The 22,251-nt window shown below is 38.8% G+C and overlaps 1 protein-coding gene and 1 pseudogene across 1 annotated transcript in view; both read left to right on the plus strand.

The window, feature by feature from the left end:
- Positions 1-930: 930 nt before the first annotated feature.
- CTNNA3 (catenin alpha 3) overlaps positions 931-22,251 on the plus strand; it is a 1,958,943-nt gene continuing 1,937,622 nt past the window's right edge. Inside the window, exon 1 of the mRNA XM_070364862.1 lies at positions 931-1,023. Coding sequence (XP_070220963.1) covers positions 951-1,023 — 73 coding nt within the window. The 5' untranslated portion in view covers positions 931-950. The remainder of the gene's footprint in view (positions 1,024-22,251) is intronic.
- Positions 20,024-20,868, plus strand: LOC102279124 (small ribosomal subunit protein uS2-like; annotated as a pseudogene).

Here is a 22,251-nt window from a genome sequence, read left to right on the forward strand (position 1 = left end):
AAGTAACAGAAAAAAAATAAAATACATATGTTTCAACCCAATTATAATATAAGCATGTTATCATTCATGACAATAACATCATAAAAATTTGATTTTCAACTATGGACATTTTAGTTTATAAAGGTCCCCTGTGATTCTGGTTGCCTCCTACTCCATACCACCCCCAGATTTTGTTCCTTTATGTGGTAGTTTTTATTAAGCTAATTTGCATGTGGAAGGCAAATATTTGTGGCTTTCACTCAAAACCTTTCTTGATGCCACTTTCAGAAGCAGAATACTGAGAGGGATGGGGCATATGTTTGGGAGCAGTGTGACATTTCTTTGTCCTTTTATAACAAATCAAAACTTAATTTAAATTATTTTGATGATTTCCACCCCCCCAATTTTAATAAATCAGAATTTAAATGTTGGAATAACATTAGAGCTAGTCCAATCCTTTTATTTTCAGATAAGAACTGTGGCCATGAGTGGTTGCCCAAGGTCACACATCTAATTAGTGGCAGACCCCAGACTATAATTTGTTATATTAGCCTACTTTGTTTACTAGATTTTGTTGCCCTCATGTTTTCTTTGTTAGTCTCTGTCTCAGTGACATGTAGCTCTAGAAGTGTGTATATGGCAGTGCATGCATGCTCAGTCATGTCTGACTCTTTTCGACCCCATGGGCTGTGGCCTGCCAGCCTCCTCTATTCATGGGATTTTCCAGGCAAGAATATTGGAGTGGGTTGCCATTTCCTTCTCCAGAGGATCTTCCCAACCCAGGGATCGAACCTGTATCTCTTGCATTGGGAGGGAGATTAGGGAGCCAACAATAGGGAAGAGTTGTGAGTTGAACGTTGAAAGCCTATGAAATATCAGATACTGAATATATTGTGGTGGATAATTTTTGCTCTTCTTTTTTCCAGTATGCATCCTCCAAACTGATGATGACACTTCAATTGCACTTGAGGATGGCTCCTCCCCCATTGGATGTGAACTTACTTCACCTGTTAGTCAAGAGTTCCATCCTGCTCTGGTTAAGGGGTAGGCATGGGACTTGGTTTTCTGTTGCTGAACAATAGGTTATCACAAACTTAGTGGCATAAACAACATGACTTTATTATCTTATGTTTCTGTGGGTCAGGTGTGTGGTCACGGGTTGATTGTGTCCTCTGCTTAGGGTCTCACCAGTTTTCAAGGTGCTGACTGAGACTTTGTTTTCATCTAAGGCTTGGGATCCTCTTCGAGGATCACTAGTTGTTACCAGAATTCAACTCCTGTGGTTTCAGGACTTTTTGGCTGTCAGTGGAGGACCTTTCTCAGATCCTAGAGGCTGCCCACTTACCTTGCCATGTGGCCCTCTCTAAAACATGGTAGTTGGGGTTTTCAAGGCCAGCAGGAGAAAACTGCTCTCTAGCTTACTACTGTAGAGTTTTATATAATATAATGTAATCACTGCAGTGATTACAGTGATCACAGATCTTGCTCAAGTGAGGGGGATTATACAGGCTGTGTACAGTGTGGGCAGGGATCTGGGGAGCTATCTTTGAATTCTGTCCACCAGACAGCTCAAGCTGGGCCAATCAGACTCTCTCAGAGTCCCTGTTCTTTCCATTATACAATTGTATTTTTATGGGCATCCTACACAGCACACAGCCAACAAAGGTCCATCTAGTCAAAGCTATGGTTTTTCCAGTAGTCATGTATGGATGTGAAAGTTGGACTATACAGAAAGCTGAGTGCCGAAGAATTGATGCTTTTGAACTGTGGTGTTGGAGAAGACTCTTGAGAGTCCCTTGGACTGCAAGGAGATTAAACCAGTCCATCTTAAAGGAAATCAGTACTGAATATTCACTGGAAGGACTGATGCTGAAACTGAAACTCCAATACTTTGGCCTCCTAATGTGAAGAACTGACTCATTGGAAAAGACCCTGATGCTGAGAAAAATTGAAGGCAAGAGGAGAAGGGAATGACAGAGGATGAGATGGTTGGATGGCATCACCGACTCTATAGACATGAGTTTGAGTAAGCTCTGGGAGTTGGTGATGGACAGGGAGGCCTGGCATGCTGCAGTCCAGGGGGTTGCAAAGAGTCGGACAGGACTGAGCAACTGAAGTGAATTGAACTCAGCACTGCACAGTACATATGGCAACCAATTATAAGTAATCAGAGTGTGGAAATTTAAACTTAGCTGCTTTTTGTGCTTTTGTACTTCATTTAAAAGGAATAGAATTGGTAACAACTGCAGAGTTCGAGAGGCTTAGCCACCATTCAAGATTCTTGAATTTAATTCTATACTGATTGGAGAATAACCCTAGCTGTACATTTGTGACAACATATGTAAGGGGCTTAGTTCAGAATGGCCAAAAATTTACTGATTTATGGGCAGCAAAACCCTGATGAAAATTTAGTTGTTTAATTACAGGCATATTGAAAAGTGATGTAAATAATTCTCATGAAAATTATTCCTTTGCAAATGACTGTATTTTTGCATGTATGTGTGCTCAGTCGTGTCTGACTGAGTCTCCGTGGACCTGACTGAGTCTCCGTGGACTGTAGCTTACCAGGCTCCTCTGTTCATGGGATTTCCAAGGTTAAAGAATACTGGAGTGGGTTGCCATTTCCTCCTCCAGGGGCTCTTCCCAGGGATGGAACCTGTGTCTCTTGCATCTCCTGCATTGGTAGGCAGATTCTTTACTACTGAGCCACTTGGGAAGCCACCAACTGTGCTTTTGCAGTCTAAGCAATTAGTGGTGGATTGCTTTTTGATCATTATATTGCTTCAGTTCAGTTCAGTTCAGTTCAGTAACTCAGTCGTGTCCGACTCTTTGCGACCCCATGAATCGCAGCACACCAGGCCTCCCTGTCCATCACCATCTCCTGGAGTTCACTCAAACTCACGTCCATCGAGTCAGTGATGCCATCCAGCCATCTCATCCTCTGTCGTCCCCTTTTCCTCCTGCCCCCAGTGCCTCCCAGAATCAGAGTCTTTTCCAATGAGTCAACTCTTCGCATGAAGTGCCCAAAGTAGTAGAGTTTCAGCTTTAGTGTCATTCCTTCCAAAGAAATCCCAGGGCTGATCTTCAGAATGGACGGGGTGGATCTCCTTGCAGTCCAAGGGACTCTCAAGAGTCTTCTCCAACACCACAGTTCAAAAGCATCAATTCTTCGGTGCTCAGCCCTCTTCACAGTCCAACTCTTGCATCCATACATGACTACTGGAAAAACCATAGCCTTGACTAGACGGACCTTTGTTGGCAAAGTAATGTCTCTGCTTTTCAATATGCCTATTATATTGCTTATATGTATATATTTTAAAGAAGACTGGAGATATATCCTAGTAGGGACTAGAACAATTTATTGGTAGGATTTTCCTACCTAATCAGCCCTCTAATGCCATGTCAACTAAGAAATAAAGTCAAGAATGATGGAAATCCTCTTTTCTTGAAGGGTATGATGCTAGTATGATATTCAGTCTTGAGTTCTCAATAGTAGCACCTACTGATTTTGAAACAGCAGAGATCTATTTCTACTAAAGACATCTTAGTATACTTTTAAGTGCAATTAAATATCAAAAGGGCAGAATAAATTTATTAAGGATGAAATCTTCACCCAGCTTATTTATAAGAATTGAATTGCCTTATAAAACTCTTTGGACTGGCTCTCTATATAGAATTGATGTTACTGGGGTTTCCAAGTGGGATTTTTTAAAAATTATTTTTAAAAATTTATTTTTAATTGGAGAATAATTTCTTTACAATTTTGTGTTGGCTTCTGCCATACAACAGTGTGAATCAGTCATAAGTATACTCATCTCCCTGCCCTCTTGAGTCTCTCCCCAACCCCCTACCCAGTCCTATCCTCCAGGTTGTTACTCCAAGTGGTTTTTATAAAGGCAACTGATATTATGAACAGAGGTCATAAAAATAACTTTATGAATTATATAAAAATACAGCTATGACTCACAGACCAGTTTTCTTTTAACTTTAAGGAATTATAACTTTAACACTGTCCTGGTTCTTTGTAAAAGAATGCTGTCTCTTTCTAATTCTGATTTCTCTTTGGGGCTATTCAATTATAAGGGAAAATCAAGTGTTGACCTTAGGCAGCTTATATAAGCTTATGAATTAAATATACAAATCTTTTTTCTAAAATCATGTTTTGGGATTGCTAAATAACAATATATAACTAAGAATTCAATCCCCCATGCCCATAACTAGATTCCTTTGCTCTCATTTCCATGTTTCTGTCAAATGTTTCCTGTTCACCCAGTATGTTGGAAAGTACTTACAATTCATGACAATGCCTAACAGAGTGCTTAATTTTTTAGTAGGTACTTGATACATGATAGTTCTCTTTTTATTATGAAAACAATGTAGTAATGTTATAAAAGTTTTAAGAAATAGAAAAAACCTGACCCACTCAAGCCTTTTTTAGCATCTCTGCTTTATCTTTCCCCTTACACTTACATAGGTTTTTCATAATTTTAATTGTGTGTGTGACAATTTTTCTGCTTTTGTTTTATTGAGATAAATTCATATAACATAAAATTCCCAATTTTAACCATTAAAGTACATGTCAGGGGCTTCCAGTACATTCATTACGTGAAACCATCACCATTATCTATTGGGCTAGCCAAAAAGTTCGTTTGGGTTTTTCCACAATATCTTACTATAGAACATTTTCATCATCCTAGGAAGAAACCCTGTACCCATTAAGCAATCACTCCTACTCTTTCACTCTTTCTGTTTCCTGGCAATTAATCTGTTTCTGTCCCTATCAGTTCAGTTCAGTTGAGTCGCTCAGTCGTGTCTAACTCTTTGTGACCCCATGGACTGCAGCACGCCAGGCTTCCCTGTCCACCACCAACTCCAGGAGCTTACTCAAACTCATGTCTATAGAGTCGGTGATGCCATCCAACCATCTCATCCTCTGTCATTCCCTTCTCCTCCTGCCTTCAGTCTTTCTCAGCCTCAGGGTTTTTTTCCAATGAGTCAGTTCTTCACATCAGGTGGCCAAAGTATTGGAGTTTTAGTTTCAGCATCAGTCCTTCCAGTGAGTATTCAGGACTGATTTCCTTTAGGATGGGCTGGTTGGATCTCCTTGCAGTCCAAGGGACTCTCAAGAGTCTTCTCCAACACCACAGTTCAAAAGCATCAATTCTTCGGCACTCAGCTTTCTGTATAGTCCAACTCTCACATCCATACATGACTACTGGAAAAACCATAACTTTGATTGGATGGACCTTTGTTGGCAAAGTAATGTCTTTGCTTTTTGATATGCTGTTAGGGTTGGTCATAACTTTTCTTCCAAGGAGCAAGCATCTTTTAATTTCATGGCTGCAGTCACCGTCTGTAGTGATTTTGGAGCCCCCCCAAATTAAATTCTGTCACTGTTTCCCCATCTATTTGCCATGAAGTGATGGAACCGGCTGCCATGATCTTAGATCTTTCCCTATAGGTTTGCCTATTCTGTACATTGTGTATAAATGGAATCATATGATATGTGGATTTTTGTGTCCAGCTTTTTTCACTTATCGTACCATTTTCAAGGTTATATGTGACTATACCATACATCACTATTTTTTAATTTTTGTGTGTGTTTTGACAGTAATTTTCTGTGTTGCCTTTAAAAGATTGTGACAAAATATGCATAACACAAAATATGCCATTTTAACTCTTTTTAAGTGTACAATTCAGGATTCAGGGACACTGAATGCAATTACAGTGTTGTACCAACCACTATCCATTTCCAGAACCTTCTCATCATCCTGAATGGAAATTCTGTGCTTATTAAACAATAACTCCTGATTCCTCCCTCTCCTCCTCAGCTCTTGGTCATCTCTCTTAGGTAGAATCATACAGTATTTATCTTTTTGTGTCTGACATATTTTACTTAATGTAATATGCTTTTGAACTGTGGTGTTGGAGAAGACTCTTGAGAGTCCCTTGGACTGCAAGGAGATCCAACCAGTCCATCCTAAAGGAGATCAGTCCTGTGTGTTCATTGGAAGGACTGATGCTGAAACTCCAATACTTTGGCTACCTGATGTGAAGAGCTGACTCACTTGAAAAGACCCTGATGCTGGGAAAGATTGAGTGCAGGAGGAGAAGGGGATGACAGAGGATGAGATGGCTAGATGGCATCACCGACTCAATGGACATGAGTTTGGGTAAGCTCTGGGAGTTGGTGATGGACAGGGAAGCGTGGCGTGCTGCGGTTCATGGGGTCGCAAAGAGTTGGACACGACTGAGTGACTGAACTGAACTGAATTGAATATTTCCAAGGTTTATCCATGTTGTATCATGTATCATAATTTCCCTTCATTTTTGGCAGAATAATATTCAATTGTGTGTATGTAGTACTGCATTTTGTTTATCCATTTTGTCTAATGATGGATACTTGTGTTGTTTCTGTTGTTTTTTGCGAATAATGCTGCTGTCAACAGTGGTGTACAAGTATCATTCATTTCTTTTTCAGGTTGAATGATAATTGCATTGTATAGGTATACTGCATTTTCTTTATCTAATCACCATTGAGTTGTTTCTACTTTTTGGCTATGCTTATGAATAATTCTGCTATCACATTTGTGTACAAGAATTTGAACATCTGTTTGCAGTTCTCTTGAGTAGATACCTGGGAGTGGAATTGTGGGGTCATAGGGTAATTTTATGTTTAACTCTTTGAGGAACTGCCAAACTGTTTTGCAGTGGCTGCATCATTTTACACTTTACCTTTTATACATTATACTGTCATCAGTAATGTATGGGGGTTCCAATTTTTCTACATACTAGCCAACACTTATTTTCCATTTTAAAAACTATTGTATCTTAATAGATGTAAAGTGGTACTTCACTATAAATTAGATTTATATTTCCAAGAGTTGACTCATTGGAAAAGACTGATGCTGGGAGGGATTGGGGGCAGGAGGAGAAGGGGACGACAGAAGATGAGATGGCTGGATGGCATCACTGACTCTATGGATGTGAGCCTGGGTGAACTCCGGGAGTTGGTGATGGACAGGGAGGCCTGGCGTGCTGCAATTCATGGGGTTGCAAAGAGCTGGACACGACTGAGCGACTGAACTGATCTGAACTGAATGACTAATGATGTTGAACTCTTTCTAATGTGTTTATAGGCTATTAGTATATCTCCTTTGAAAAAAGTCTTTGCAAATCCTTTGCCTATTTTTTAAAATCAAGATTTAATTGATTTATAATATTGTGTAGGTTTAAATATACAGTGTTTTGATTTGATGCACCTGTATATTGCAATATGATTACCATTACAGCATTAGGTAACACCTGTATCATGTCACATAATTATTATTTCATTTATTGTGGGAAGAATAATTAAGATCTAGTCCCTTTGAAATCTATAATACAGTGTGTTTCCTACAATCACTGTGTTGTACAGCAGGTCTTTAGGACTTATTTATTGTCTAGCGGCAAGTTTGTTCCCTTAAATAACATCTCCCCAGTTTCCCTACCCCTTAGCCCCTGGTAACCACCATTTTACTATTTTTATGAGTACAGCTTTAAAAATATTCCACATATTGGTGACATCATACAGTATTTGTTTTTCTTTGTCTGAGAAAGATATTACTTAACATAATGCCCTCAAGGTCCATCTGTGTAGTCACAAATTCCTTTGCCTTTTTTTGATCTAGATTTTTGTGTTTTTTTTTTTTTTTTGGCTGTTGATTGACATAAGTTAAAACTATATCATATTGTCTATTTCTGTCACTGTGGTTATTATTTTAATGGTTACTTGATAGTCTGAGTAGATGTATTATATTTCATTTTCTTATTCTTTCTTCTCTCAATCTTCCAATTAAACATCACTTCCAGACTGTACTTTCTTATTTTATCATGTTTCTATTTTGCACATATAGTCACTCTCAAATTTGAGATATGTTCATACACCATGTTTCAAAGGGTCCTCTATAGAACACTTGTGCCAGGATTACCCAGGTCAGTTGTATGTGTGTGTGTGTGTGTGTGTGCATGTGCAGGGAGGGGGAATGTTGAAAATTCACATTTCTGGGCCTTGCTCTAAGCCTTTTATTCTAGACTGTGTGGGGACATAACTTGTCTTTATTTTTATTTTATTTTTTTGTGGGGACATTACTTGTCTTTAAAAACAATGGTATATATTATTTGGAAAAATACTTTGTATTTTTAATAAAGCTTCTTTTTCCCATTTATCCTATCTTAAAGATATTTCCATGCTGATGGTTAGCCAGCTATGTCATCACTTTCATGTCCCTATTGTAGGGCATTTAGATTATTTGTAATTATTCATGGTTACAAACCGTGTTGCTTGCTTCCTTGTAGTACCTGTGTCTTTAAATACTTGACAGGTTATTTCTTTGGGAAAAATCCCTAGATATGCAATTTCTGATTAAAAGTATGTATTTTAAAAAGGATGTTAGTACTTGTTGCCAAATTGTCCTTTAGAGTTGTTTTCCCAATTTGCATACACACTGGAAGTATCTTGGTATCTGTTTCTCTGCACTCTTGACTTTCTTTTGTCCAGTCTGATTATTCTCTTATATTTTGATAATAAGCAATAAATAGTTTCTCCTTGTTTTGATTAATTGACTGTTATGTGAATTATCCCTTTTGTGATAGGTAAAACCATATTATTTTCTTCTGTTAGATTATTCACTTTTTCAGGATCAGATGTGTTTTTGAATCTTTTATTTCTTCATATTTGTCCTTATTGGATGCTTGTCTTGGGTAAGCACTCAATAAATTTTTATCTGTTTGATTTGAATTCCCAGAAACAGAAGATTTTTCAACTTTTACTTCCAGAATTCAGAATGTATTATATGATTGTTAATGTTTCAGTCCCAACTACACACTGATTTTGACCATAGTCATAGTCCATCTTCACACAGTTCTTAAGTTCATTATTTTTTTTAAAAAAAGGACAATTAATTTGAATTAATTAAAATGTAGAATTAATATTTGAACACAGGTTAGTTCAGTTCAGTTCAGTCGCTCAGTCGTGTCTGACTCTTTGCGACCCCGTGAATTGCAGCACGCCAGGCCTCCCTGTCCATCACCAACTCCTGGAGTTCACTCGGACTCATGTCCATCGAGTCAGTGATGCCATCCAGCCATCTCATCCTCTGTCATCCCCTTCTCCTCCTGCCCCCAATCCCTCCCAGCATCAGAGTCTTTTCCAATGAGTCAACTCTTCCCATGAGGTGGCCAAGGTACTGGAGTTTCAGCTTTAGCATCATTCCTTCCAAAGAAATCCCAGGGCTGATCTCCTTCAGAATGGACTGGTTGGATCTCCTTGCAGTCCAAGGGACTGTCAAGAGTCTTCTCCAACACCACAGTTCAAAAGCATCCATTCTTCGGCGCTCAGCCTTCTTCACAGTCCAACTCTCACATCCATACATGACCACAGGAATTTTAATTGGCCAGAAAAAGAGAAAGGGAAAGAATTATTTAATAAGGCTCAAGTCTATAAGTGGGTTTTACATAGTTGATAGAAGGAACTGACACTGCTTCTGGATGAGTTTGAGCTGGACATAATAAAAACTATCCCAGTGTGTTTTTATTTTGTTATGAGACAAATAAATTCCCTGGTGGAGGGTAAGTGTTTTCTGAAAATCTGTCTCCTTTTTAAAGGTCCAGTTGCAGCCTTTTAATGGAAAGGGAAACTTTGAAGGGTAAGGACTGTGGTTTCTTCTTTTGTATTGTTTAAAGTGCAGCATCAAATTTAGGTTCTGGCCACCAGGAAGCTCCCCCAAATGTTCACTTATAAGTGTTACTAAAACGTCAGTGGCAATGTAATGGGATGGAGAAAATGGTGTTTTCCTGAATGTCTCTCAGGAAGAAAAGTAAATATGACAGGAAGCACTAAAACACTTGGAATGATGGGGGGCGCTAATAATGGGATATTTGTGGCCAACATGCTCCAACAATGAAAGATGTTGCGAAACTGTTACCTATGGAAGGTGTGTTCAGTTAGATACTTTCCAATCTTCCTTTGCTGAGTGTTGAGTCAGTTTAGTTCAATTGCTCAGTTGTGTCCAACTCTTTGTGACCCCATGGACGGCAGCAAACCAGATATGCCTGTCGATCACCAACTCCTAGAGCTTGCTCAAACTCATGTTCATTGAGTCGGTGATGCCATCCAACCATCTTATCCTCTGTTATCCCCTTCTCCTCCGTCCTTCAGTCTTTCCCAGCATCAGGGTCTTTTCCAGTGAATTAGTTTGGCATCACATGGCCAAAGTATCAGAGCTTCAGCTTCAGCATGAGTCCTTCCAATGAATGTTCAGGACTGATTTCCTTTAGGATGGACTGGTTTGATCTCCTTGCTGTCCAAGGGACTCTCAAGAGGCTTTTCCAACACCACTGTTCAAAAGCATTGATTCTTCAGCACTCAGTCTTCTTTATAGTCCAACTCTCACATCTATACATGACTCTGGAAAAACCATAGCTTTGACTAGACAGACCTTTGTCAGTAAAGTAATATCTCTGCTTCTTAGTATGCTGCCTAGGTTGGTCATAGCTTTTCTCCCAAGGAGCAAGTGTCTTTTAATTTCATGGCTGCAGTTACCATCTGCAGTAATTCTGGAGCCCAAGAAAATAAATTCTGTCACTGTTTCCACTGTTTCCCCATCTATTTGCCATGAAGTGATGGGATTGGATGCCATGATCTTCGTTTTTGTGAATGTTGAGTTTTAAGCCAGCTTTTTCACTCTCCTCTTTCACCTTCATCAAGAAACTTTTTGGGTCCTCTTCACGTTCTTCCATAAGGGTGATGTCATTTGCATATCTGAAGTTATTGATATTTCTCCCGGCAATCTTGATTCCAGCTTGTGCTTTACCAAGCCTGGCATTTTTCATGATGCACTCTGCACATAAGTTAAATAAGCAAGGTGACAATATACAGCCTTGACATACTCCTTTTCCAATTTGGAACCATGTTGTTGTTCCTTGTCTGGTTCGAACTGTGCTTCTTAACCTGCATATAGATTTCTCAGGAGGCAGGTAAGGTGGTCTGGTATTCCTCTCTCTTTAAGAATTTTCCATAGTGTTGTGATCCACACAGTCAAAGGCTTTAGCATAGTCAATGGAGCAAAAGTAGATATTTTTCTGGAACTCTCTTGCTTTTTCTGTGATCCAATGGATGTTGGCAATTTGATCTCTGGTTCCTCTGCCTTTTCTAAAACCAGCTGAAACATCTGGAAGTTCACGGTTCACATACTGTTGAAGCCTAGCTTGGAGAAGCTGAGTAGGAAGCACAAGTTTAGGACAAGAACTGAATTGTTTTGAGCAATAGAAGAGAATACATAAGTCCTCCTTGTGGCCCTTCTCCAAGCCGAGGACAGCTTCTTCCCTAAATGTTGAATCAACGCACTGAAATGGGACGTGGGTATGATCTAGGAATGGAGAGTAAGTTGAGAGTGAGTGAATGATAGAGAATTCCACTGTAGATATCTATTGTATTTAAAATGCCTTGGACACATTGAAATAGATTTATCATGATTTGAGCTGGTACTCTTTCAGGAGAAATAAAATCTTTTGAGCTGAAAGTATAGTAGCAACTTTTCAAAGAAAATTTTTATGGGCTATTTTATTTTTTAATCTGAACTTTTCTAAAACAGAACTTTACTGATTTTTAAATTAAAATTTTATTTTTGCTGTATTTATTTATTTATCTGTTTGGCTGTACTAGGTTTTATTGGCAACATGTAGGATCTTCTATCTTCATTGCAGCATACGGGGTTTTTGTTTGTTTGTTTGTTTTTTAATTCGCAGCTTGCAGGATCCTTTTAGTTGTGGCATGTGGTTCATGGGGTCACAAAGAGTTGGACACGACTGAGCAACTGAACTGAACTGTGAACTCTTAGTTGCATCATGTGAGATCTAGTTCCCTCACCAGGGATTGAACCTCAGTCCCTGCATTGAGAGAATGGAGTCTTAGCCACTTAGCTGGCAGTCTTGGACCACCAGCGAAGTCCCTAAATTAAAAATTTAAATAAATGTATGTAATACAAGTACATGGGTAATTCATTACAATTCCTGTACATTATTGTATTTTCATTTCGAGCAAGTACCTATATCACATACCTAGCCATTTACATTTTTTGGCTATGTAATGGGCAACACAGGACTGTGAACCTGCTATTTTTCCTATGTCTCCCATAAACACTGTTCCAAGTTTGGTATGTTTGCTCTCTGATCATTTAGGAGCTGGACTTGTTTGCTTAACTGTTTAATTTTAATGAAGTCTTGAGAGGAAGAGAAGATAAGGGTGTGCTCAATTTGCCATCTTTAACCTATTAATCTTTTCTTGATAAGTTATAGTGCACAGTTTTAATAGTCAGGTCTTATAGAGTTATATGGACAAATAAAAAATAATGAGAAACTAATATGTTGTGTGAGAGATTGTAAATTGGAAGATATTTTATCTAATTTCATACACTGTTAGAATATCTCCGTTATAAAACCGCTGCCCATTTTTGTATTTTTGGCTCATTATTTGTAAATAATGTAGTAAGAAATAAGGCCATTCTATCACTGATGGGCTCTGAAATGAAAGGTTATGTCTTTTTTTAAACCCTAAAGCACAGTGCATTTTTAATTAGAAGTTATATCATTAGTAAGTGCTTAGAACACAAAGTGACTTCTTAGTTTGGGTGAAATTAGTAATGCAAAGTTTTTACTCACCAAAAGATAAAGTCAACAATAGTTGTAAAAATTATGATTTTTGAGATTTTATGACACTTTCTTTTCTAAAACTGTGTACCATTCAGATATACGTGTAAAGTTTTACTTAGAAATTTTTGAAAATTTCTCTAGAACTACTGATAACATGTGTGAAGTCAGAGTGGGACTGTCACTCCAAGAGAGAGGGGAGAGTAGATGAAGAGACAGGTGGGTTGGGGAGACCAATCAAATTAAATACTGAAAGGTTTTGCTGAACCAAGAAGATGCCGGGATTCTTGGCCTCTGGAGAAGAATTCAGTCTGGGGCCAGAGATGAGGCTTGATTGCTCAGAGCTCTTGTGTAATAGTTTTATTAAAGTATAAAAGGGATAGAGAAAGCTTCTGACATAGACATCAGAAGGGGGCAGAAAGAGTACCCCCTCACTAGTATTAGCAATAAAGTTATACACTCTTAATTAGTTATTCAGTTCAGTTCAGTCGCTCAGTCATGTCCAACTCTGTGACCCCATGAAAAGCAGCACGCCAGGCCTCCCTGTCCATCACCAACTCCCAGAGTCCACCCAAACCCATGTCCATTGATGGGTGATGCCATCCAACCATCTTATCCTCTGTTGTCTCCTTCTCCTCCTGCTCTCAATCTTTCCCAACATTAGGGTCTTTTCAAATGAGTCAGCTCTTCGCATCAGGTGGCCAAAGAATTGGAGTTTCAGCTTCAGCATCAGTCCTTCCAATGAACACGCAGGACTGATCTCCTTTAGGATGGACTGGTTGGATCTCCTCGCAGTCCAAGGGACTCTAACAGTTCAAAAGCATCAATTCTTCAGCGGTCAGCTTTCTTTATAGTTCAACTCTCACATCCATACGTGACCACTGGAACCATAGTCTTGACTAGATGGACCTTTGTTGACAAAGTAATGTCTCTGCTTTTTAATATGCTGTGTAGGTTGGTCATAACTTTCCTTCCAAGGAGTAAGTGTCTTTTAATTTCATGGCTGCAATCACCATCTGCAGTGATTTTGGAGTCCAGAAAAATAGTTATTAAGTGAATCAAAAAAATGTCTGGAAGTTGTAAAGACCTTACTAGACCCACTCCCATAATTTACATTTTAAGATAACAAGATTAGCCAGAATGTTTTTTTTTTTCCCCCAGAAACTGTCCTCAAGCAGGATACATTATTGTTATATAATCCTAAGGAATGTAGAGGAAAAAAAGTTTGTCCTTTCCTCCTACTTGAGAATTCCAGACCCCTCTGTCCTTGGGGACCCCCAGAGTTCTAATCAACCTGCTTAGTAATTGACTCTCTCAATACATTTGGGAGTTTAGCATTGAAGATTTTTTGGCCATTGGGTTTATACATAAGAAATGTAATATTTTCCTTTTAAAAGTTTTCTTCCTTTTGTAAAATGTCAGGAGCAAGAATCTTAAAAGGACATGGACATTGTGAAAGTTGTCTTGCTGATTTTTGTTTTTGCTTTTATTATTATTATTTTTTTTACTGAAGTGAAAAAGACAAAAGAAAAATTACTCACTTTATTATTATTATTATTTTTTTGCTGTGTTGGGTCTTCGTTGCTTGACAGGCTCTAGTTGTGATGAGTGAGGGCACTCTTGGTTGCAGTGCGCGGGCTTCTCACTTCTTTTAATGTGAGCATGGGCTCTAGAGCACAGGCTCAATAGTTGTGCATGGGCTCAGTTGCTCCGCGGCATGTGGGATCTTCCTGGACCAGGGATCAAACCCGTGTCTCCTGCATTGGCAGTCAGATTCTTTACCACTGAGCCACCAAGAAAGCCCCCAAATTAGCCATTTTAAAGTGAACAATTCAGTAGCATTTAGTACTCTCACAGTGTTGTGCAACCATCACCACTTTCTAGTTCTAAAACATTTTTATCATCCCCAAAGATTGCCCAATCTTAATATGGACACATTTTCTAGAACATAAACTGGTACACTGGCTTCAAAATTTGTTCTTAATATATCAGCCACCATGGAAATAAGCCAAATTATTATATTCTGACCATGCAATTCCTTTAGAGCTTCACTTTATACAGTTTATAGTTTTCTTATCAGAAAATCTCAAAAGGATATTAATGTCCTTCCTTCCTATCATGTTCTTTGAATCCAGTCATGTAGAAATTAAATCAGAACATAGTATTCAAAAACCTAGAATAATATTTTATTTACTGTTTTTGTTTTAGGATATTTAGAAGTGTACTGCTGTAGGACTTTGAAAATGCAGGCTGCCCAGTAGGCAAATCTCATAAAGAATGGTTCATTTAGCAAATAAGTTAATAGATCTGTAAATGTTTTAGCTTTTTTACCAGCATGTATGCTCTCATTTGTCATATGCTGTAAGATGATCATCATTGTCATTCTGTGATGGAGATTCTCCTTTGAACAGGGCTTAAAGTGGGTAGAATTTTATGGAGAATAATTTCTGGTACCATTGTAGGGGGTGGAAGAGAAGGGAATAGGGAAAGGGTCAGAGAATGCTTTTATCTTTTTGTTTTCTCCTAAAACTCTATTTTTAAAAATTGGATATCTTGCCTTCAAATTTCTGCTTTTCTTATTATCTAGCTGTTTATTTTGTAAATGAGATTTAGAAATGAATAAGGAAGATTGAAAGGAAGAAACGTTCTCTCTGGAAAGCAGACTCTCACCAGCTTTGGTTAGTCATGGGTAGCAGTTAAGCCAAATTTGTTGTTTTATTCTATCAATCAAATATACAGCTAGTCTCTTTTTCCTGTTTTAGTGTGGAATAAAATACCACACAACTAATGTATACCTGATAAATCTATGTAACTATGGAGATTTATAAAAAAGCACAAAGTTTAATTATATTAATTATGGATAGTAAATTAAATAGAAAACAATAAGCAAAGTAGTATAATAAAAGAATAAGTAAAATAAATTACATTTTAATTAAATTATGTATATAAATATATATGTATATGTAATAATTATAGTAATTATTTAAAACAGTGTTTCTTTAAGTGTGGGTCCCAGACCAGCAGCATTGGCATCACCTAGGAACTTGTCAGAACTACAGTATCTATTGATTCAGAAATTCTAGGGGTGGGATCCAGCAAGCCCTGTTTTAATAAGCCCTCATGGTGGTTCTTTATTTATTTTTAAACTGTGTTTTAAAAACATTATTTATTTGGCTGTGCCAGGTCATAGTTGCAGCATGCAAGATCTTTAGCTGTGGCATGTAAACTCTTAGTTGTGGCCTGTGGGATCTAGTTCCCTGATCAAGAATTAAACCTGGGCTCCCTGTATTAGGAGCATGGAGTCTTAACCACTGGACCACTGGGTGGTTCTAATACAGGACTCACATTAAAATTTGGATAGTGGAGAACTATCCTACTACACCATGCAATGCAGGAGACCTGGAATCCATCCCTGGGTTGGGAAGATCCCCTGGAGAAGGGAAAGGCTTCCCACTCCAGTATTCAGGCCTGGAGAATTCTATGGACTGTATAGTCCATGGGGTTGCAAAGAGTCAGACAGGACTGAGCGACTTTCACTTTCACTTTTACCCTATTATTCACTGATAGAGTGCCCTCCAGTGTTTTTGCCAAAACTGCATTGACAAATTACTGGCCTTGGCCTAGAAATCCCGATGTAAAGATGAAAATAAAAGAATTTTTTTTTGTCTTCTAAAATTGTCCTCCCTCAATATTTCTTTAAGGGTTTTTTCTTACACATACTTTTACAAATTTTAGAAAATATGATCTATATAATTTGAAACTTTGGTCTTTTTTGGACTTACATTATGGAATAAAAGTACTTTGTAAAAGTCATTAAATAGTATGTTGTAAACATACTATTTAAAGACTGCTTAAAAGCTTAAAAGTTCATAATTTCATTCTCTTTATTTTCCACATTTGTACTATGGAAGGTTATCTTTTTAGAAGTTGAGATGAGGGAGCAGTTCCTTGCTTACAATATTATTTTGTATCTACTTACCAATATCTTCTCGTATTGTCAAAAAGGCATAGACAATTTGGTGAAACTGTAAAGTAGGCAGTTGCTGGTGCTTAAAAATGTTAATTTGTTACAATTTTGTGTTTTCCGTTTCATGTCTTCTCCTTTTGAGACCTCCTTTTAGGCTTGTATACTTCCTGTCTCCTCAGTTTACTGACCCTTTTGCTGCTCAGTGCCTTTTGGATTCGTTTCTTCCATTAAATATTTTCACAGTCTCCCTCAGGTTCTATCTTAAAACCCTTAAAGGCAGGAATTTAGAGACTATGATAAGTAATTGAAAAGGTACTTAACCTACTTGCCTTGGATCTCAGCATAAAGGTGCTTGCTTACTTAAGCATAGGGGTTGATGGAGGACCTGTGGAACCAGACAAACCACCTCTCCATTTACTAGTTTTCTGTCTTTGGGAAATAAATACCTTTGAGTTTAGACTAGCTCATCTAACAAACTAATAATCTAACAGTATCTAATTGATAAATGTGAGCATTACATTATACTTAAATTAGAATTTATACATATGAGCATTACATTATAAATAAAGTGCTAGGATAATGTCTGACAAATTCTCAATAACTATTAGATATTACTTGGAGAAGGCAATGGCACCCCACTCCAGTACTCTTGCCTGGAGAATCCCATGGACGGAGGAGCCTGGTAGGCTGCAGTCCCTGGGGTTGCTGAGGTCGGACACGACTGAGCGACTTCACTTTCACTTTTCACTTTCATGCATTGGAAGGAAATGGCAACCCACTCCAGTGTTCTTGCCTGGAGAATCCCAGGGACAGGGGAGCCTGGTGGGCTGCTGTCTACGGGGTCTCACAGAGTCGGACACGACTGAAGTGACTTAGCTTAGCTTATTAGATATTACTATTAGAAGCACTATTAGAGTTTGTTTAACTCTAGAGCCATCTTTGTACAATCGCTGAAATTCTTGGTTTTAGCTCTTCATTTTTGTGACTAATAATGTTTAAGTTATTTACATTTTACGTTAATGGAAAACTGGCTCTACTTTTTCCTACAATGATATTTAACCTTTAAAATTTAAATTTTTATGGAAAAGGTGTTTTAAGAAGGCATTATCTCAGATTCCTATTTTCTTCTTTTTAAAAACTCAAACTTATAAAAAAACTCTCTCAGAGGAAGTTATCTTTGGTAAAGTAAGTTTATTTTTATTGTCATTATAATATTATAGCTTTCCTAGAAATTTGCAGGGAAAAGCATATATTAGTGTACTATTAATTATAAAAGACACTTACTCCTTGGAAGGAAAGTTATGACCAACCTAGATAGCATATTCAAAAGCAGAGACATTACTTGGCCAACAAAGGTCTGTCTAGTCAAGGCTATGGTTTTTCCTGTGGTCATGTATGGATGTGAGAGTTGGATTGTGAAGAAAGCTGAGCACCGAAGAATTGATGCTTTTGACCTGTGGTGTTGGAGAAGACTCTTGAGAGTCCCTTGGACTGCAAGGAGATCCAACCAGTCCATTCTGAATGGGAACAGCCCTGGGATTTCTTTGGAGGGAACGATGCTGAAGCTGAAACTCCAGTATTTTGGCCACCTCATGCGAAGAGTTGACTCATTGGAAAAGACTCTGATGCTGGGAGGGATTGGGGGCAGGAGGAGAAGGGGATGACAGAGGATGAGATGGCTGGATGGCATCACCAACTCGATGAATGTGGGTGATGGACGTTGGTAATGGACAGGGAGGCCTGGCGTGCTGTGATTCATGGGGTCGCAAAGAGTCAGACATGACTGAGCGACTGAACTGAATTATAAGCTTATTTAATATTTTTTTTGTAATCTGTGAATGTGCTTAGTTCTTAGGTATTATAACTTAAAATACTAACTGAAAAATAAAGGAAGTATGATTAAGCTTTATTCTTATATTGTATAATTTTGGGGATTTTGGACATATGTTTATTGACTCCAAGAAAGCTGTTTAGCATGAGTTACTCACTTAAGTGATTATATTTATATTTATCTGTTCTCTCCATGTGCTGAGTGAGCAGTGTGCAATACTTTGGCCTATTACATTTATTCATTTACTTATCGACCTTTTATTGAGTGAATATTATGTGTTAGATATCATGCTTGGTCCTAGGTGGATAAGCATGGGTAAGATATGATAGAGTTCATTTCTTTTGTGCAGAAATATGTGAATGCATAATTTTGATGCAATATGCTAAGTTCTATAATAGAGGTATATAGAAAGAAGTATGTGGTTGGTACACTTAACTTGGCATTTAACTTAGTTGGGGAACAAGGATTGATGGTTGTATATGAGGCCAATCAATTAGGTAAGACTTATCAAAGGAAATGTTTGTCTGAACTAAGCCAAGTTCATAGTAGCCCAGGCTGGTATATCTGAGGGAACAGAGAGCAGAGTATAAAAGGAGCACTATTATCATTTGTAGATGACATAGGAATCAACCAAGAAATGTAAAACTAAGGAAAGTTCTGTGAGATTGCTAGATATGAAATCGGTCAGTCAGTTAAGTAGCTCAGTCCAGTCCAACTCTTTGCGACCTATGGACTGCAGCACACCAGATTTGCCTGTCCATCACCAACTCCCAGAGCTTTCTCAGACTCCTGTCCATCGAGTCGGTGATGCCATCCAACTGTCTCATCCTCTGTTGTCCCCTTCTCCTCCTGCCTTTGATCTTTCCCAGCATCAGGGTCTTTTCTAATGAGTCAGTCCTTGGCATCAGGAGGCCAAAATATTGGAGCTTCAGCTTCAGCATCAACCCTTCCAGTGAATATTCAGGATTAATTTCCTTTAGAATTCAGTGGTTTGATTTCCTTGCAGTCCAAGGGACTCTCAAGAGTCTTCTCCAATGCCACAGTTCAAAAGCATCAATTCTTTGGTGCTCAGTCTTCTTTACAGTCCAACTCTCATATCCATATATGACTACTGGAAAACAGATATTAATACATATTAAAAAGCCTTAATATTACGTATTTCCACAGCTTTAAAAAATATTTACCTATTTATTTGTGTGTGTCAGATCTTAGTTGCACCACAGGGGATGTTTCTTGTGGCCTTTGGGCTCTCTAGTTGTGCCATGCTGGCTTATTTGCTTTGCAGCTTGTAGGATCTTAGTTCTTTGACCAGGTATTGGACCTGCGTACTCTCCTTTGGAAGGCAGACTCTTAATCCCCCGACTACCAGGGAAGTCCCAATTTTGTGCCTTTTGATAGTGATTTCACTATTTAAAATGATTCCCACATATATATAGTGTTCAAGCCGCTCTCTAGTGTTCTTAAGTGCAAGGAGCCTGTGATGTGTTTTATGGAGAAGATATTTGTGTTACAGAAGCTTTTTCAGATATGAGTTATAGGGCTACTGGTCAAGAATTCAAATGGATTTCATTCTGCAAATGAAGGAGGAGAATGTCCTCAAATTCCTTGCCGTAGGAGCCGACTTCGGTGGCACCAACCTTGACTTCTACATGGAACAGTACATCTACAAAAATGATGGCATCTAAATCATAAATCTGAAGAGAGCCTGGGAGAAGATTCTTTTGGCAGCTTGTTCACTGTTGCCACTGAAAACCTAGCTGATGTTGGTGTCATATCTTCTAGGAACGCTGGCCAGTGAGCTTTGTTGAAGTTTGCTGCTGCCACTGCTATTGTTGGCTGCTTCACTCCTGGAGCCTTCACTAACCAGATACATGCAGTGTTCTGGGAGACATGATTTCTGGTGTTTACTGATCCCAGGGCTGACCACCAGCCTCTCACAGAAGCCTGTGTTAACCTGCCTACCATTGCTCTGTGTAACACAGATTCTCCACTGTGATATGTGGATATTGCCATCCCCTGCAACAACAAGGGAGCTCACTTACTGGGTCCAATGCAGTAGATGCTCACCTAGGAAGTTCTGCCCATGCGTGGAACACCCACGGGAAGTCATGCCTCATCTCTGCTTCTACAGATATCCTGAAGAGATTGAAAAGGAGGAGCAGGCAGCAGCTGAGAGGGTGTGACTGAGGAGGAATTTCAGGGTACATGGACTACTTCCGCTCCAGAGTTCACTTCTCCTCAACCTGAGGTATTGGACTGGTCGCAAGGTGTGCCGGTGCCTCCTGTGCCTGTTCAGCAGTTCCCCACTGAAGAGTGGAATGCTCAGCCTGCCGCTGCACGCTGGTCTGCTGCTCACACTGCTCAGGCCACGGAATGGGTAGAAACAGCCACTGAGCGCTCTTAAACTGTTCTTCCCCAAACTCTTAAAATGGAAATTGGGTTGACAGAAGATAAACAGTTGTAAAAAAAAGAGAATATATTAAGTAAGATGCTTTTAACAGGAGCACACATAAAACAAGAAGTAAATATTGATCGTAGTGGAAATATTGTGACCACAGACTCACAGTAACTGTATTTCTCCTAGGAGCAATGGTTCAGTAGTCACTAGTTCAGTGTTTATGGTGACTTTATAGCATAATTAGTGCCAGTCAACTGTATATGTATGTCCAGCATCTAGTCAAAAAAATAAAAAAACATACGAGGAGATTTAGTAAAAATAATTCACTATTAGGAAATGGCTAAATTGGTGTTGGAGGGCTGAAAATCAGGAAACCAGAGGGAATACAGGCACAGCTATCACCCTTGGGAGAACAAAGGCAAGAAGAGGCATTCTTAAAACCTTCAGGCTGGTCCAGTGGAGCCAGGCTCAGCTGTCTGAGGAAAGAGTACTGTTGGGATGAAGGATACAGACAGGACATTTCTGGGACAAAGGAGCTGAACCTGGAACAGCTGTTGCTGATTCAAGGAATGAAGAACCATTGCTGGGCTGAGCTGTATGAACAGCAAGGAAATAGGAAAAAGCAAATTCCACCTACTCTCTTGCCTTTGAGTGTCCGTGGAAGAAGCTAACAGAAAACCAGCTGGTGAAGGAGGGCGTGCTGAGTTCCAGCTCCAGTATCACAAAGCAATAGTAGATTTGGAGCTGAGAGTACTAAAATTTTGGGTTTGTTGGTTACAGTAAGTAACGCTATCTACAGTAACACTATATACAGTAACACTTACTACAGTAAGTATTACTACAAGAGTTTTTGTTGCAGTGTTTTTCTTTTTAATTAATTAATTTATTTTTGGACCGATCAACCAGTATGTGGGATCTTAGTTCCATGACCAGCAATCAAACCTGTGCCCCCTGTATTGAAAGCATGGAGTCTCAGCCGCTGGACTGACAAGGAAGTCTCCTGTTGCAGTGTTTTTTATTGTAGGGGAATTGAAGACAAGCAGAGTGTCTATCACTATGAAAGTGTTGTTCAGTCGCTCAGTCTGTCTGACTCTTTGGAACCCCATGGACTGCGGCAGGTCAGGCTTTCCTGTTCTTTACCATAGGGTATGGGGAAATGGACAGTCTTAAAAATTGGTTGGAGGGTGTTTTGAAGGAAGCTTGCTGGAGAAAGAAGAGCATGGTTTGTTCTTGTTCTAGAGACTGGCAAGTATTCTGGGTATCTATATGCTTTTACCACTGAAAGATAACCAATCAGAAAAGAAAAATTTCTTCTCCTTAGTATATTTATATGCTTTTATTTTGGAATTGGTATTTGGAAAGACAGGAAAATTGGGAGAAAGAAAAGTC

This window comes from Bos mutus, chromosome 28, assembly GCF_027580195.1.
Source record: "Bos mutus isolate GX-2022 chromosome 28, NWIPB_WYAK_1.1, whole genome shotgun sequence".
Taxonomy (NCBI): domain Eukaryota; kingdom Metazoa; phylum Chordata; class Mammalia; order Artiodactyla; family Bovidae; genus Bos; species Bos mutus.